Below are 18,643 nucleotides of genomic sequence, written 5' to 3'. Positions count from 1 at the left end.
ATACATAATAAATAAATAAATAAAAATATAAAAAAAAATCAATTTGAGGGAGACTAATCAAAAATGTTTTCTTAAATAAGCTGATGAACCAGCCTGACTAAAACTAAAATGTTTATGGAAAAAAGATAATTCAGACTTAGAGTGAACAAAAAAAAAAAAACTTTTTAAGGGAATTCATGTAGTAAGTTGAGAAGAGCAAGAGTTATCACTTAATAAATTCTATTTAATATTTAATAAATTAAGTGTTGTAAAAATGCACACAGGGTGGTGGGGGAGAATTCTGTCTCTGTAAATAACCTAATAGAAAGAAATTCCCAAGTTTCTCTTTAAAAAATATGGCTAACCAGGCTGGTGATAGAGACCTGTAAAACCACTGTAGTAGTCTGAATATAATTGGCCCCTATAAGCTCATAGGGAGTAACACTAAGAGGAGGTATGGCTTTGTCAGAGTAGTTGTGGCCTTGTTGGAGGAAGTGTCACTGTGGGGGTGGGCTTTGATGTCTTATTTGTTTAAGCTATGATCAGTTTGACAAACAGTTCACTTCCTGTTGCTTAGAGATCAAGATGTAGGACTCTCAGCTCCTTCAGCAGCACCAAGTCAGCCTGCACATCACCATGTCTTTGCAGGACATGATAATGGACGAAACCTCTGAACTGTAAGCCAGCCACCCAAATTAAATGTTTTTTCTTTGTAAGAGTTGTCATGGCTCTTCACAGCAATAAAAATCTTAAGACAACTACCAACTCAGGAAGTAGAGGCAGGAAGGCTGACAAGTTCAAGGCTTGGGTGAACTACAGAGCAAGCAAGTTCAAGGCCAACCCAGCACAACTTTGTGAAAGTGTACCCCAAATGAAGAATAGAAACATTCTGGGAAACAGAGTCCATTGGCAGAACGTTTGAACTGCATGTTCAATCCACAATAAAACATAAATAAACAAATATGAAAATACGATTGTAGTATAGTTCTAAGTAAATAGCCCCTGTAATTTAAAAAAATTCTTATATTAACTTAAAATAAGACTTATTAAATTTATACTTCCAAAATAATCTTCATGAGTCCATAACAGGCAAAAAATTTTTTGTCAATTGTCTGATACATAATTTATATTAATCATAAATTTTTATGAAGGAAATTCTCTTTACTTTTTATTTCTGCTTTAAAACCTACTCTTCATCTATTAATAGTAGAAAACAAGAAACTTAAAATTTAACATTTTAGAAAGCATGAGGTTAAATAATCTCATAAGTAATGAGATTTTTGCTGTTTTGCAACTTGTTTTCATATGTGAAATGGAATTTAGGATTTCTTGAAAGGCAAATTAGTGATCCTGCTAAATACTAAGTAATACATGGAAATTTTAAACTTAAAAAACTAGTAAACAGGACTGAAAAGATGATACAGTGGACAAAGGCACTTGCCTTGCAAGCCTAATAATCTGGGTTTGACCCCCAAAACTCATGCTAAAGTGATAGAAAAAAAAAAAACTGTCTTCTGTATTCTGTTGAGATAAAATGGCACCATTCCCCAGGGGGCAGCTGGGTCCCAGGAGGAGCTGCTGTAGGTAAGAGACAGAGACAGATAGGCACGCCATTCAGAGTGAGCTTGGATATAGTTTCTTCAGTTAAAAGGGGCAGGGGGGGGGGACAGAGAGAGAAGAGGAGGGGGAGAGAGGGAGAGACAGCAGAAGTTACCTCTTTCAGAGAGGGATAGAAAGACAGAGATCACAGGCTGGGGGAGGCAAGATAAGCACTTCTCTAGGCAGAAGGGGAGGGGTTGGAAGAGGGCGGGGCTGTTCTCTTAAAGGGACAGTGTACCCAGGTGACAAACTAGGCCAGATCATAACAATCTGATCTCCACATTCATACTGTGGCAGATATGTTCCCCTTAACCCCCATACACATTATACATGAACACAAGTAAAATAAAGGTTGTTTTTATTTGGTAAATATAAATATTTTAAATCACAGATTTCATATAGATAGGCACAATACATCAGAAAACAGACCCTTTGTCATTGCCAAGACTTTAATAGGAACATGGACTATTTGTTAAATAATATCATATATAGAACACTAAATTACACAATAGGACTGTATAAATTTAGAAGACTCTCAAGATGCTAAATACTTATTGGTGTGTCTACCACTTACTTTTCAGGGAGTTGAAAAAGAAAAGAGAAAGTAAATGTTAACATCAGTTCAGTCTGGACAAAGGGAGCTATGTATTCAGTACGCTCTTCTTCCATTCCATTCCAACTACAGATTTGAAGCTTTTAAAATAAAAAAAGGTATATGTATCCTTGGACATATTACTAAGACATGAATTAGAACTTAAGAGCCCATAGTGGAAATAATCCAAACACAAAGAAAAAAATAGAATAAGTAAACAGAAATAGGAAAATGGATACACTATGGTATGCTCATACAAAAGACTAGCAAGCAACAATGAAAATTAATAAACTAATACGAACATACCACATAGGTGAAACTCAAGTAACAATGAACAACTGAAGCTAGATATTAATAACAAGAAGAAATACTTGTTGGACAAATGCTTTTCAGATAATACTTATGTAATATCAGTCTTATTAGTTATACTTGTTTAACAAAAGTTGTATTCATAGACAGTACAAACAAGATTTTAGTGAAACATATTAGGAAGGTATTTAAGAAATTATATTCAGGTACCCTCATGCACATTATAAAATCACCCACATACTACTGATTTGTTATGAACTAGGATGCTATGCTGTTTTTGAACAATCAGTGTGCAGAACTTTTTGAAAGATCTAGTCTGAATGAGCAGGTGTACCAGACATAAACTTGTATAAGATTTTCTTAAATAAAAATGTTCAAACTTACTTAATGGTTTTAGTTTTCAAATAAATCTAAATTCAGACTAATATCCAGAGCTAGTGGTGGTGATGATGATGATACTAAGGCAAGAAGGAGGAGAAAATAAAGTAAAATAAATACTCACGTTAACTCTGAAAGCCTGCACAGTGTTATCCAGAAGAAGAATGTTGCAAACCACCTCTGTATGCTGTCTGTCTCGGGCCAACTCTGATGCTCGGACATTGTAGGTTCTGCCAGAAGGCAATCGGAAACGTGCGGTCATTACTGTCCACACAAGATCTACGTTTAAAAAACAAAATTCAATAAATAAAACAAATTGTGGGAGATACAGTATAGCTTAAAAAATAAAGTTAATATGCATTTTAAGACATTCACAGAAATCAATTATAAGTTGTCCATACAAGATCTAGGTTTAAAAGACAATAAACACTAAATAAAAGGAATAATGAAAGATGTGGTATAGCTTTAAAAATAAAGTTAATATGGATTTTAAACTAAAACATTGACAGAAAACAATTACAAATTTAGAAATTGTTTTCTTAATCAAGATTAAGAAAATTAGGACACACACAAACACACATATATAGAAGATTTCATAGGTAAAAATTTCAGAAAGTCATATTCCAATCCAAAATATATACACTTAAAGGGTAGAGAAATATGAGCTCAACAAGTGGGATGTTACTAGCTAATGTGCTTTCTAAAAATATTATAGAAGGACAACAAGGGAGAAGATTGTTTCATTTCAGTAATTATTTTTTTCTTTTATTTAAAAAAACTATAGAATAACAATAGTGAAGGTTGTTCTATTTCAATTTCAACCAACGACTCCAACTTTTTTTTTTAATGGGAAAGGGAGATGTCAGGGTCTTACTATATACCCAGGTTGGCCTGGAACTCCAGCCTCAACATTCCAAACTGCTGGAATTGCAGGCATGTGAGATGTGCCTAACTCTCTGGGATTTTCGATTTTTACATAAGTAGAAGAAAAAAAATAGATCCCCTATAAAAGAACAAGCGCCATATTGTTGTCAATAACAGTTATTAAAAGACAATAAAATTGTACTTTCAAAGTTCTGAAATTTATTCAGAACACTGGGTTCTATGAGCAAAAAAAAACTAACATTCATATTAGACAGAAAAAAAAACCAAAAACAAAGCATTCCATGACTCAAAAGATTTAAAATCCATACGATTTCCACCTTAAAGACATTCCAATATAGGAAATTGAGCAAGGAAAAACAGACATTTGGAATGATAGTACTGTTGTCGTTGTTGTTGTTATTATTATGGAGATTTCTCTGTACAGTCATGACTATTCTGGAACTCTCTCTCTGTAAACCAGGCTGGCCTTACAATCAGATATCTGTCTGCCTCTTTGAAACACAAAACAAAATATACTTAATGATCTGAAATTATACAAAGTATGTTCTCTGAAAACAGAAGACCTAAACTACAAATTAACAATAGAAAAATCTCCAAACACAAAGAAAGTAAATAGCATACTTCTAAGTACACATGGACTAACAAAGAAATATTAAGGGAACCCAAAAAATACAGAGAAATAAGCAGAACAGAAAATACAATAGATCAAAATTTGTAGGTTACAAATATAGCACCACTAATAAGGGAAATTTATAAAACTGTATGTATATAACAAAAAAATTAGGCATGCCTTAAATCAATAATCTAATCTCCTTAAGAACTTGGACAGAGAAGCCTAATGAAACCACAGCAAACAGGGGAATGAAATGAAAGAGAACAATTTTTAAAGACTCCTATACAGCCATCCAAAATAAAACCAACAGGACCCAAAGTAGATTCTTTTAAAAGATCAATGAACCAAGATTAACAAAAAAAAAAAAAATTAAATGAGAAATAAAATGAAGGCCACCAACCTGAACCTTGTAGACATCAAAATAATACTGAAAACAATTTACACATAAGTGCAATAATTTGACATATATAGTGGTTCTAGTCTTCAAAAGGTATAAAATATCAGAGTTTAATTAATCAATATAAGGGGCCATTGAAATAGCGCTGCAGCTATATATTTTTTTTTTCAAGACAGGGTTTCTCCATAGCTTTTTTGTTCCTGTCCTGGAACTAGCTCTTGTAGACCAGGCTGGCCTCGAACTCACAGAGTTCACCTGGCTCTGCCTCCTGAGTGCTGGGATTAAAGGCGTGTGCCACCACCACCCAGCGCGCTGCAGCTATTTTTAAATTTTTATTCAAAGACGCCCTCTAGTCTTTTTTGTTTTGTTTTTCTTGGCTCTCCTCCCTCCCCATTCCTATCTACCCTCTCCAGTGACCCCCACACTCCCAATTTACTCAGGAGATCTTGGCTTTTTTCTCTTTTCTTTGTAGGTCCATGTATGTCTCTCTTAGTGTTCTCTTAGTTGTATAGGTTGTCTGGTATGTGGACAGTAGGTTGGATTTTTTTTCTTTGCTTTATGTGTAGAAGGTACTTATGAGTGAGTATATGTCATATTTGTCGTTTGGGTTTGGGTTACCTTACTCAATATGGTTTTTCCTAGATCCATCTATTTGCATGCAAATTTCAAGATGTCATCCCTCCCCCCATCTCTGTAGTATTCCATTGTGTAAATGTACCATATTATTTTTTTGATCCATTCTTCAGTTAAGGGGCATTTAGGTTGTTTCCAGGTTCTGGCTATGACGAACGAGGCTGCTATGAACATAATTGAGCACATGTCCTTGTGGTATGATTGAGCATCCTTTGGCTATATACCCAACAGTGGTATTGCTGGGTCTTGAGGAAGGTTGTTTTCTAATTTTCTGAGAAATTGCCATACTGACTTCCAAAGTGGCTGCACCAGCTTGGACTCCCACCAGTAATGGAAAAAGGTTGTATTTATCCCACATCCTCTTCAGCATAAGCTGTCGTCATTATTTTTGATCTTAGACAGTCTGGCTGGTGTAAGATGGAATCTCAGAGTTGTTTTGATTTGCATTTCTCTGATGGCTAAGGGCATTGAGCATTTCCTTAAGTGTCTTTCATCCATTTGTTGAAAGTTCTCTGTTTAAGTCTGTACCCCATTTTTTATTGGATTATTTGTTCTTTTGATGTCAAGTTTCTTGAGTTCTTTGTATATTTTGGAGATCAGTCCTTTATCTGATATGGGGTTGGTGAAGGACTTTTCCCATTCTGTAGGCTACCATTTTCTCTTGTTGACCGTGCTCTTTGCTTTACAGAAGCTTCTCAGTTTCAGGAGGTCCCGTTTATTAATTGTTGTTCTCAGTGTCAGTGTTACTGGGGTTATATTTAGGAAGTGGTCTCCTGTGCAAATGCATTCAAGTGGACTTCCCACTTTATATTCTATGAGGTTCAGTGTAGTTGGTTTTATGCTGAGGTCATTTATTCATTCAGACTTGAGTTTTATACCTAGTGATAAATATGGATCTATTTTCATTCTTCTACATTTGATATCCAGTTAAGTCAGCACAATTTGTTGAATACCCTTTCTTTTTTCCATTTTATATTTTTTGCCTCTTTGTCAAAAATCAGATGTACATAAGTGTGTGGATTGATATCAGGGTCTTTAATTCGGTTCCATTGGTCCTCCTGTCTGTTTTTATGCCAATACCAGGCTGTTTTCATTACTGTAGTTCCATACTAGAGTTTGAAGTCAAGGATTGTGATGCCTTCAGAAGTTCCTTTATTGTTTAGGCTATCCTGGGATTTTTTTTTTATATATAAAGTTGAATTTTTTTTTGAGGTCTGTGAAGAATTTTGATGGGCATTGCAATGAATCTGTAGATTGCTTTTGGTAAAATTGCCCCCCCCCTTTTTGGTTTTTCAAGACAGGGTTTCTCTGTAGCTTTGGAGTCTTTCCTGGAACTAGTTCTTGTAGACCAGGTTGGCCTCAAACTCACAGAGATCCACCTGCCTCTACTTTTACTAAGCTAATTCTACCTACCTAAGAGCATGGGAAATCTTTCCATTTTCTGGTGTCTTCTTCAATTTCATTCTTCAAAGATTTAAAGTTCTTGTCATACAGGTCTTTTACTTGTTTGATTAGAGTTACTTCCAAGATAGTTTACATTATCTGTGGCTCTAGTGAATATAATATTTTATATTATCTGATTTCATTCTCAGCCCATTTATCAGCTGTATAAACGAGGGCTACTGATCTTTTTGAGTTAATCTTGTATCCTGCCACATTAGTGAAGGTGTTTATGAGTTGTACGAGTCCCATGGCAGAAATTTTGTAGTCATTTATATATACTATCATATCATCAGCAAATAATGAGAGTTTGACTTCTTCTTTTCCGATTTGTATCCCCTTGATCTCCTTTTGACGTCTTATTGCTCTAGCTACAACTTCAAGTACTATTTTGGATACGGAGAGAATAGACAACCTTGTCTTGTTCCTGATTTCAGTAGGATCGCTGGGAGTTTCTCTCCATTTAGTTTGATGTTGACTGTTGGCTTGCTGTATATTGCCTTTATTATGTTTAGGCATGTTCCTTGTATTCCTGCTCTCTCCAAGACCTTTATCATGAAGGGATGTTGTATTTTGTCAAAGGCTTTTTCAGCATCTAATGAATCGATCATGTGTTGTTTTTTTTTTTCAGTTTGTTTACATGGTAGATTACTTTGACTGATTTTCATATGCTGAACCATTCCTGCATCTCGGGAATGAGGCCTACTTAGTCATGGTGGATGATTTTTTTGATATGTTCCTGGAATTGGTTTGCCAGTATTTTATTGAATATTTCTACATCAATGTTTATGAGTGAAATTGGTCTTTCTTAGTAGTGTCTTTGTGTGGTTTGGATATCAGGGTAACTGTAGCCTCATAGAAGGAGTTTGACAATATTCCTTTTGTTTCTATTGTGTGAAACAATTTAAGGATTATTGGTATTAGTTTTTCTTTTAAAATCTTTTAGAATTCCTCACTAAAACCATCTAGTTGTTGTTGATTGTTTTTTGTTTTTTATTTACTTATTTTTGGTTGAGAGACTTTTGATGATTGCTTCTACTTCCTTAGTGGTTTATAAGTCTATTTAATTTGCCTATCTGGTCTTGATTTAATTTTGGTAAACGGTTATTATCCAGAAAATTGACCATTTCCTTTAAGTTTTCCAATTCTGTGGAGTACAGGTTTTCATAATATGACCTAACAATTCTCTGGATTTCCTCCATGTCTGTTGTTATATCTGCTTTTTCATTTCTGATTTTGTTAATTTGAATATTCTCTCTCTGCCTTTTGGTTAGTTTGGATAAGGGTTTATCTATTTTGTTGATTTTCTTGAAGAACCAACTCTTTGTCTGATTGATTCTTTGTATTGCTTTGTTTCTATGCTGTTGATTTCAGCTCTCAATTTGATTATTTCATGTCGTCTAGTCCTCCTGGGTGAGTTAGCTTCTTTTAATTCTAGAGCTTTCAGGTGTTTTGTTAACTTGCTAGTGTGGGATGTTTTTCCAGCTTCTTTATGTAGGCATTTAAAGCTATGAACTTTCCTGTTAACACTGCTTTCATTGTGTCCCATAAATTTGGGTATATTGTACAGTCACTGCAGTTGAATTTTCAGAAGTCTTTATTTCTTCGTTGACCCTCTGGTGGTTTCGGTGAACAGTGCTCAATTTCCATGAGTTTGTGAGCTTTCTGAAATTAGTGTTGGTGTTGAACTCTAACTTTAAGCCATGGTGATCCGATACGATTCATGAGGTTATTCCAATTTGTTTTATATCTGTTGAGGTTTGCTCTGTTACCGAGTATGTAGTCAGTTTTTGAGAAGGTTCCACAGGGTGCTGTTTCTTGGGTCCATTTGGTTGAAAGATTTTTTTTTCCCAACCCTTTCTCTGAGGTGATGTCTCTCTTTGAGGTTGAGGTGTGTTTCTTGTATGCAGCAAAAGGATTCTGTTTTTGTATCCAATCTGTTAGCCTGTGTCTTTTTATAGGTGAGTTGAGTCCATTTATATTAAGGGATATTAATGACCAGTAACTGCTAGTTCATGTCACTTTTGTTTTGGTTGGTGGTGATGTTATTATGTGTGCTTTTCCCTTCTTTGGAATTTGCTGCTGTGAGATCATCTATCATCTGTGCTTTTATGGATGTAGTTGGTTTCATTAGGTTGGAGCTTTCCTTCTAGTACTTTCCTTGTAATGTATGGCTGGATTTGTGACTAGGTATTGGTTAAATCTGGTTCTATCATGGAACATATTGTTTTCTCTCTCTGTGGTGATTGAAACATTTTGCTGGGTATAGTTGTCTGGCTGCATCCATGGTCTCTTAATGTCTGCATAATGCTTGACCTGGATCTTCTGGCTTTCATTGAGAAGTAGAGTGTAATTCTAATAGGTCTGCTTTTATTTGTTACTTGGCCTTTTTCCTTTGTTGCTCTTAATATTATTTCTTTACTCTGTATGTTTAGTGTTTTGATTATTATGTGGCAAGGGGACTCTTTTTGGTCCAGTCTATTTGGTGTTCTGTAAGCTTCTTGTACCTTTATAGGCATATCCTTCTTTAGGTCGGGAAAGTTTTCTTCTATGATTTTGTTGAATATATTTTCTGTGCCTTTGAACTGGACTTCTTCTATTCCTATTATTCTTAGGTCTTTTTATGGTGTTCCATATTTGTGGATAGTTTCCGTTAAGCTTTTGTTAGACTTAACATTTTCTTTGACAGATAAATCTATTTCCTCTATCATATCTTCAATGCCTGAGACTTCCATTTCATGTATTCTGTTGTTTATGATTGTATTTGTGGCTCCTGATCATTTACTCTTATTTTTCTTCCAGAAGTTCCTCTTTATTGTTTTTTTTTTCTTTATTCTATTTCCTTTGTTGTCTCTTTCGGGTTTCAAGTCTTGAATCGTTTCTTTCACCTGTCTGATTGCTTTTCCTTGGTTTTAAGAGATTTGTTGATTTCTTCTAAATTTTTGTTTTTTTTTCCTCCACTTCTATTAGGGAATTTTTCATTTCCTCTTTAAGGGCCTCAAACATTTTCCTAAAGTTATTTTTTAGGTCATTTTCTTCTGCTTCACCTGTGTTGGGGTGTTGAAGACTTGCTATTGTAGAGCCAATAGTTTTTGGTGGTATTCTTTGTATGGTTGAATGTGTTTTTACCTTGTTGTTTACACATCTTTTCCTACAATTGGTGTAGTTGGGTCTGTGTCTCCAGTGGTTACTCCTCCAGATGCGAGTGGATCCAAGTCTCAGATGGTTGCTCCTCATAGTGAATTCGGGGCCAGAGTTCAGGTCACACCTGGTGACCTGGGAAGTCAGGTCTGCTCGTGCTGGCTCCCACAGAGATTGGGCAGGGGTGAGGTGGGGTTTGGGGGATGTCTTCCTTGCCTGTTGGCTCTGGCAGAGGTCAAATGTGCTGTGGACCTTCCATGCCTGTTGGGTCTAGCAGAGGTCGGGCGGGTGACTGTGGGAAACTAGAACTGATTTCACTCCTTCAGTCCTCTCTGAACTGTTTTTAAAGCAACTGTACAAATCACTACAGCTGTCCTGGTCATAGAGAATCTCTGTTGTTGTCTTTTAATACCCTGAGGAAAATATCATTCAGAGCTCAGCTTTGGAAAGTGTTAACATCCAGAATGCAGACACCAACCTCTACCTCAGTACGAAATGATGATCCTACTTCCAAGAATCTCAGAATGAGACTGCCCTATGGCCTTTTTAAGAGGCTACTATTTAAGGGACAACTAGCACTGTCTCTACACAATCTCACAGGAAGCACACAGGGCAACGCATATTTTATGAGCATTCTACTCAAAACACGAAAGGCATACAGAAGAATTCATCAATTCTTGAAAGAACTGTACAAGAAGCGTTTCATTCCTGAAGTGTAGACAGGCTTATAGTAACAACTGATCAATATCACATTACCATATTAACTGAGTAAGGAAGAAAAAAATCACATAAGCTTTTCAAAGAATGCAGAAAAGCACTGATTGAAATATACTACATTTTTATGATAAAAATTCTCAAAACAAAACAAAAAAGCAAAGTAAAGGGTCCTTCCTCAACATGATTAAGGGTATCTAGAAACGCAGTCTATATGGTTACCCATCCTAATTAATTTAATAGTTACAGTCTAAACATTTTCACCCAAAAATCAGGAACAAAGCAATTAATAAAGTGAAAGAGTGAGTGGTGAATGGTGGGGTGTATAAAGAAAGAAATAAAACTAGCCATATCTGCAGATTACGTGATGTACACATAGAATACATGAAGTTTCAAATGTAACCCCATGTATAAAAGCTAAACAAAAAAAAATAAAATGTACAAATATAACAAAACATATACAGATTATGCTAAAAACTACAAAAGGCAAGCTGAAGAGATGCTCAGTGAGGTGAGATGTCCTACAAAGCATGCCAATTTGAAGGGTTATGGCATTACTGGAAGACATGAATCTTAAGTTATGTTTTCCATTGAATATTTCTGCAGGTACTTCTCTGTAAGTACTCTTAAATTTAGTGTATTTTACTCTTCAAACAAGAATTTTAGCCATTTAAATCATATAGTCTGAAGATTATTAGAAGTATGTTTAAAATGTAATTTTGAAAATTCTTGGAATACCTGGGAATATTGATTTATTGTCCTGGAATGTCGGAAAGTAACATGCCAGGAATTTGTTTTTTTTTTTTTCTTTTCCTTCTTGTGAGACAGGTTCTCACTGTTGTAATCCTAGTTGGCCTAGAACTCTCTATATAGACCAAGACAGCATTAATCTCAGAGATCTGTCTGCCTCTGTCCATAGAGTGCTGGTATTAAAGGTGTGTACATCACACTTTTTTTTCCCCACAAATATACACAAAAACATTAATGAACTATGTATTTGGTATCACATCTAAGACTAGTTCCTCAAACTTAAATACTAAACGTTTTCTTCTAAAAAAAATTCCACAGTTTGGGTTCTATGTTTAAATTTGGTTCAGAGTTCTTTTGAATATAAAATAAGAGGTAATGTGGACTAAGGCTCATTTGTGTGTGTGTGTACATATATATACATATACACACTCTCTNTCGTGTGTGTGTGTGTGTGTGTGTGTGTGTGTGTGTGTGTGTGTGTGTGTGTGTCAGAGAACAATCTGCAGAACCAGATGCTCTCATTCCACCACGTGGAATCTGGTGAGTGATCAAACTTTGCAGCATGTACTTTCACCTACTAAACTATCCAATACCCAATAATATCATTATTTTTGTTTTATATTCAAATGTACTGATTGAATCAGATTTAAATGTAAAATCTAAACTGCAAAACTCACACAGAGACACAAGTAGATATAATTTAAAAATAAATCTTTAAAAGCATTTACATTGTATTAGGTATAAATAATATACAGAAGACTTAAAAAAGTATACAAAGAGACATGGGCAGGTTTTATGCAAATATTACATTATCTTATATAAAGAACTTGAGACACCATGGACTTTTTCCACATATACAATTAAATATCCTAGTATAAATAAGGGCAAAAAAATGATAAGAATAACTGTTACTGCATAAGTATAACTAGAACAGGGAAAAAACTTGAAAGTTTAAGCTACCATTTGTTGAATTCTAATCTTTAAAATTTCCAAATTTTAAATACAAAAAGTAATAATCTGAATGGCAACTCTCATGTTTAGTGCATCCAACTTTAGATACAAAGAATAAGAAAAGATGGAGGAAATCTGCTGAAAATCCAGTTCTCCACTAAAGTAAAAGAGCATGGTAAAATATCAAAATAAACATTTTCAAAGGTATGGAAATTAACAAAAAGGTTGCTTGTTACACCCTGAAGAGCTTTATTTTAAAATAAACAACTGAATCTCACTAAGAAGAAACACTGTAGCATTTTAATGGGATTTCTACCCAATTTCCTTGTCCCAATAATGTAGGTCCTTATGACTGAAAAGCAACTCTGGCCAGAGAAGCAAATAGTCTGACTGCAGAGCTTCACCTCTCCCTCCGGTCCTCCAAATCCAGCTCCCTAATCTCAACAGAAACTCTGCAGAATATCTGCTGTAGTCCCCCAGCCCCTCTGTGGATCACTCAGATCTTCCCCTCCTAACCTCTCTCACTCCCCTATAAGAACTACATCTAACTTCTCAAAAGAGACTCAAAAGGCTAGAAGGACTGCACAGATTGCTACAGTCTCTAAGAAACCACAGATGCCAGCCCAGATTATTATACCTAGCAAAACTTTCAATTACAGTAGATGGAGAAAGTAAGACATGCCATGATAAAACCAAATTTAAGTGATATCTATCTATAAATCTAGCCCTACAAAAGGTACTAGATAGGAAACTCTAAAGATATTAACTACACTCAAGAAAACACAGGGAATAATTCCATCCAGCAAATCAAAAGCACGAACACACATACACACATGCATACCCATACCAAAATAACAAGAATCAACAAACACTGCTCATTGATATTCTCAGCATCAATGGTCACAACTCTCCAATAAAAAGACACAGACTAGGGAGCTGTAGATGGCTCAGTGGTTAAGAATACTACCTGCCCTTCCAAAGGTCCTGAGTTCAAGCCCCAGCAACAACTATCTGCATGCCCTCTTCTGGCCTACAGACATACATGTAGGCAGAACACTTTATTTAAAAAAAGATACAGACTAACAGAAGAAATGCAAAAACAGGATCCATTCTTCTGCTGCACCCAAGAAACACACTTTAACATTAAGAAATCAAGGATAGACGTCACCTCAGGATAAAAAGATAGAAAAAGGTATTCCAAGCAGAGGAACCTAAGAATCAAGCTGGTGTAGCCATTTTAATATCTGACAAATCAGATTAAAAATCAAACTAATCATAAAAGATAGGGAAGAGCATTACATACTCAAAGGGGAAAAAACTTTAAGAGGACTTGAAATTCTTAAGATTTAGGTGTCAAACACAAGGTCAAACATAAAAATTAAAAAATCTAGTACAGCTTAAATAAGGTATTGATTCTTACACAGTGCTAATGGGAAATTTCAATACCCAACTCTCACCAATAGACCAGTCACCCAGACAAAAACTACACAGAGAAATGCTGGAGCTGACATATAAACCAAATGAGCCTAAGAGATATTTACAGACCATGTCACCCATACTCAAAAAACTATACCTTCTTCTCAGAACCTCAGGGTACTTCCTCCAAAACTGACCACATACTTGGATACAAAGCAAGTCTGAAAACACATAAGAAAACTGAAATGACCCCCTGAATCCTATCAGACCACCACAGATTAAAGCTGGATAGCAACAGAAACAACAGAAAGCTTACCAACTCAAGAAAAAAGCATTACTGAATGAAAAATGAGTCAAGAGAGAAATTACTAAAATAATTAAAATCTTTATAGAATTTAATGACTATGAATACACAGTATACTCAAACTTATGGGACACAAGGGGCAAATTCACAGCACTAAGTGCCTACATTTAAAAAAAACTGGCAAAATCTCATACTTAACAATATACCTGAAAATACTAGAACAAAAAGAAGAAATCACAACCCAAAGAAAAGACGGAAGGAAATAAACTGAAGACTGAATAAATGAAAACACAACAACTAAAAAAATTAAAAAGAATCAATGAAACAAAGAATAGGTACTTTAAGAAAATCAGTAAGAGCCGGGCGTTGGTGGCGCACACCTTTAATCCCAGCACTCGGGAGGCAGAGGCAGGCGGATCTCTGTGAGTTCGAGGCCAGCCTGGTCTACAAAAGGAGTTCCAGGACAGGCTCCAAAGCTACAGAGAAACCCTGTCTCGAAAAAAAAAAAAAAATCAGTAAGGTTGACAAACCTTTATCTAAATTAAACAAAGGCAGATAAAGAAGATCCAAATTCACAACATTAGAAATAGAATGGAGGACATAATAACAGACACAAAGGAAATCCTGAGATTATAAGGACATACTTTAAACCTGTACTCCATCAAACTGGAAAATCTAAAAGAAAGGGATAATTTTCATATACCATGCACTAAACAAGATCACATAAGCAATTAAACATATAACCTCTAATGATATAGAAGCAGCTATTAACAGTTTCCCAACCAGAAACGAAACAAACGACCCTCTCCCCCCCCACACACAAAAAAAAAACAGACAGATGGTTTTAGCATGGGATTCTACCAGACTTTCAAAGAAGCATTAATACCAATACTCCTCAAATTATTCCACAAAATAGAAACAGAACAAACATTGCCCAGTCCATTTTATGAGACCACAGTTACCCTGATAACAAAACCACATAAAGACCCAACAAAAAGAATTACAGAACAATGTCCCTATGAGCATAGATGCAAAAATACTCAATAAAATACTTGCAAAGCAAATCCAAAAGCACATCAAAAAGATCATCCACCATGATCTTCATCCTAGAGATTCAGGGATTGTTCAACATACATAAATTGATAAATATACTCCACTACAGAAACAAACTGAAAGGCAAAAAAAAAAAAAAAAAAACACATGATCATCTCATTAGAAGTTGAAAAGCCCTTTTGACTATATCTAACATCCCTTTATGATAAAAGTCCTGGAAAGATTAGGGATACAAGGGACAAGCTTCAACATAATGAAGGCAGTTTACAGCAAGCCCATAGCCAGCACCAATTGAAATGGAGAGAAATCCAAAGTAATTTTACTAAAATCAGGAACAGGGTAAGGCTGTCCACTCTCTCCATAACTATTGATTATAGTACTTTCTGAAGTCTTAGCTAGAGCAATAAGATAACTGAAGGAGATCACAGGGATATAAATTGGAAAGGAAAAAAATCTAAGTATCTTTATTTCCAGTTGTTATAACAGTATACATAAGTGACCCAAAAAGTTCCACTAGAAAAGTGAACATTTTTTAGCAAAGTAGCTGGATACAAATTAATTCACAAAAATTATAGCCCACCTGTATATAAGTAACAGTCTGAGAAAGTAATTAGGGAAACATCTTTCACAATAGCCTCAAATATTATAATATATAATATAAGTTGGGGTAACTAAGCAAGCAAGTGAAAGACCTGGAATAAAAACTTCAAGACATTGAAGAAAGAAACTGAAAATATCAGAAGATGGAAAAATCCCCCACGTTCATGGATCAGTGTGATTAATAAAAACGGCCATCCTACCAAAAGCAATCTACAAGTTCAATGTACTGTTAAAATCCCAACACAATACTTCACAGATTTTGAAAGGACAATTTTAAATTCATATAGAAACACAATAAACCCAGGACAGCTAAAACAAACCTGAATAATAAAAGAACTGCAGGAGGTATCACTGTCCCTGATTTCAAATAGTACTACAAAGCTTAATAAAAAACAGTATGGTATTGGCACAAAAACAGACATGCCGATCAATGGGAATCGAACTGAAGACCCAGACATAAATCCACAAGCCTATGAATACCTGATTTATTTTTTAATATAAAGAAGCCAGAATCACACACTGGAAAACAGAAAGCATTTTCAAATGGTGCTGGTCAAACTGATGTTTGCATGTAGAAGAATTCAAATAGATCCATATTCATCACCCTGCACAAAACTCAACTCCAAATCTATCAAAGACCTCAACATAAACCTAAACCTGATAGAAGAGAACTGGGGAATAGCCTCAAACTCAGGAAAAGATAGCACAGGAAAAGACACTCTGAACAGAACACCATTAGCACAGGAACTAAGATAAACAATTAATAAATAAGACCTCATGAAACTGAGAAGTGTCTGGAAGGCAAAAGACCATCATTCAGACAAAGCAGCAGCCTACAGAACGGGAAAAGACTTACCAGTTACACATCAGATAAGGGCTAATATCCAAATATATAGAGAACTCAAAAACTAGATATCAAGAAAACAACCCAATTTAAAAATGGGGTACAGATATAAACAGAAAATTCTCAAAAGAGGAAACTCAAGTGTCTGAGAAACAAAAAAGTTCAACATCCTTAGTCATCTAGGAAATGCATATCAAAACTACTTTGAGATTTCATCTTATATCCATCAGAATGGCTAAAATCAATAAAACAAAAGACAGCTCATGCTGACGAGGATGTACAAGGTGAACACTCATCCACTGCTAGTAGGAGTGCAAATTGTACAGCCATTACGGAAATCAGTGTGGCTGTTCCTCATAAAGATGGGAATCAACCCCAAGATCCAGCTATACCACTCTTAGGCACATAATCAAAAGATGCTTTATCCTACCCCAGACATTTTTTACTCAACCATGTTTATTGCTGCTCTATTGATAATAGCCAGAAATTAGAAACAATCTAGAAGTTTCTCAACAGAAGAATGGATAAAGAAAATGTGACACATTTATACAATAGCATATTACTTGGACATTGAAAAATAAAATCATGAAATTTGCAGGTAATGGATGGAACTGAAAAACAGCATTCTGAGTGAGGTATCCCAGACCCTAAAAGACAAATACAGTATGTATTTGCTTATATGTGGATATTAGCTGTTAAGTCAATGACAAGCAAGCTACAATCCACAGAAGTACACAGTTTACATAAAGAGTAATGGACTAGGGAATACACAAAGAAAAGGGAAATAGAATAATAGATAATTATGGATGGACGGGGGATCTGGAATGCGAGGATCAAGAGGTAAAGGGGAGGGGAAGGGAATAGGAAGCTGAGGGAAGGAACACAGGGAAAGACAGCTAAAATTAAGGGCCACTGAGGGGTAGTACAGAAACCTAACACAGTAGAAGTTTCCTAAAATATATATACATATGAAGGTGATCTAAATGAAACTACCAAATAATGGGGAAGACAGAGTTCCAATTGACCATCTCTTATCACCAAATGAAGCTACTAGTACCAGGGCTAGATTACATCTAATTGAAGTGTTGCCCAAAGGGGTTGGTCCCATGGAAATCCCCATACAATCCATGCTCTTGCCAAGACTAAAGGTTACTCTACACAAACTGACAAGACATTACTGAAGACAACACCTACAACTCTTAAACATAGAGAAATCGAACTGGTGCCTACATAGAGCCTTCACCCCTACATTATAGTGTCTCTGGGACAGGAAGGCACCCAATATGCTACCAAAAGAGAAACACAAACACCAAGCCAGCCACAACCCCCCTGATCTACAATGCTGTCCTCTCTGCAAGACATGCCAGGGCAAGGGTGACACAAAGCTTGTGGGAAACCAATCAATATCTTATTTGACTTAACACCTGCTCTGTAAGGGGGATCCATACCTGACATGGCTTGGGTGATCAAGAACTAGAGACTAGATAGCCCCGAGACCTAGGGTAAAACCAAACACTACTGTTGTAAAACAAACAAAAATCCATAGCAATAAGATGACTCCTGATGACATTCTGCAATATTCATAGATCATTGCCTTGCTCAGGCATCTTCAGAAAATCTTCCCCCTGCAGCAGATGGAAACAAATACAAAGACTCACACACAGACATTATGCAAAGTTAAAAGATTTTGAAACACTCAGCCCTAAATGGGATGTCTCTATCAAATTTCTTCCTTCGTGGCTCTGGGAATACCACAGAAGAGGAGGTGGAGTTTAAGAGCCAGGGGAACAGAGGACATCAATGTGGTCAAGGCTCACATGAACTCACAGAGACTAAGGCAGCACAAGGACTGCACAGATCTGCGCTATGCCCTCTGTATATATATTATGGATTCCAGTTCAGTTTTTTTTTTTTAATGGAATTCCTGAGTGTTCTAACAAATGGATCTCTGACTTCTGTGCCTTCTCTTGGGCTCTTTTACTTCTGTTTGTTTGTCTTGTCTAACTCCAATGTGTTAGTTTTTATCTTATTTTAGTCTTATCCCT

General features: G+C 35.7%; 1 protein-coding gene across 3 annotated transcripts in view; it reads right to left on the bottom strand.

Annotated features, from left to right (window-relative positions):
• Ptpn4 (protein tyrosine phosphatase non-receptor type 4) overlaps nucleotides 1-18,643 on the bottom strand; it is a 181,470-nt gene that overhangs the window by 139,495 nt on the left and 23,332 nt on the right. For all 3 annotated transcript variants that reach the window (XM_050124440.1, XM_050124438.1, XM_050124439.1), the window contains exon 2: nucleotides 2,982-3,136. In XM_050124440.1, coding sequence (XP_049980397.1) covers nucleotides 2,982-3,119 — 138 coding nt within the window. In that variant the 5' untranslated portion in view covers nucleotides 3,120-3,136. The remainder of the gene's footprint in view (nucleotides 1-2,981; nucleotides 3,137-18,643) is intronic.

This window comes from Alexandromys fortis, unplaced genomic scaffold (genome assembly GCF_014885135.2).
Source record: "Alexandromys fortis isolate MF-2015 unplaced genomic scaffold, M_Fortis_MF-2015_v1.1 scaffold_232, whole genome shotgun sequence".
Taxonomy (NCBI): Eukaryota; Metazoa; Chordata; class Mammalia; order Rodentia; family Cricetidae; genus Alexandromys; species Alexandromys fortis.
The sequence above is the reverse complement of the archived record's forward strand: the minus strand, read 5'-3'. Positions and strand labels throughout refer to the sequence as shown.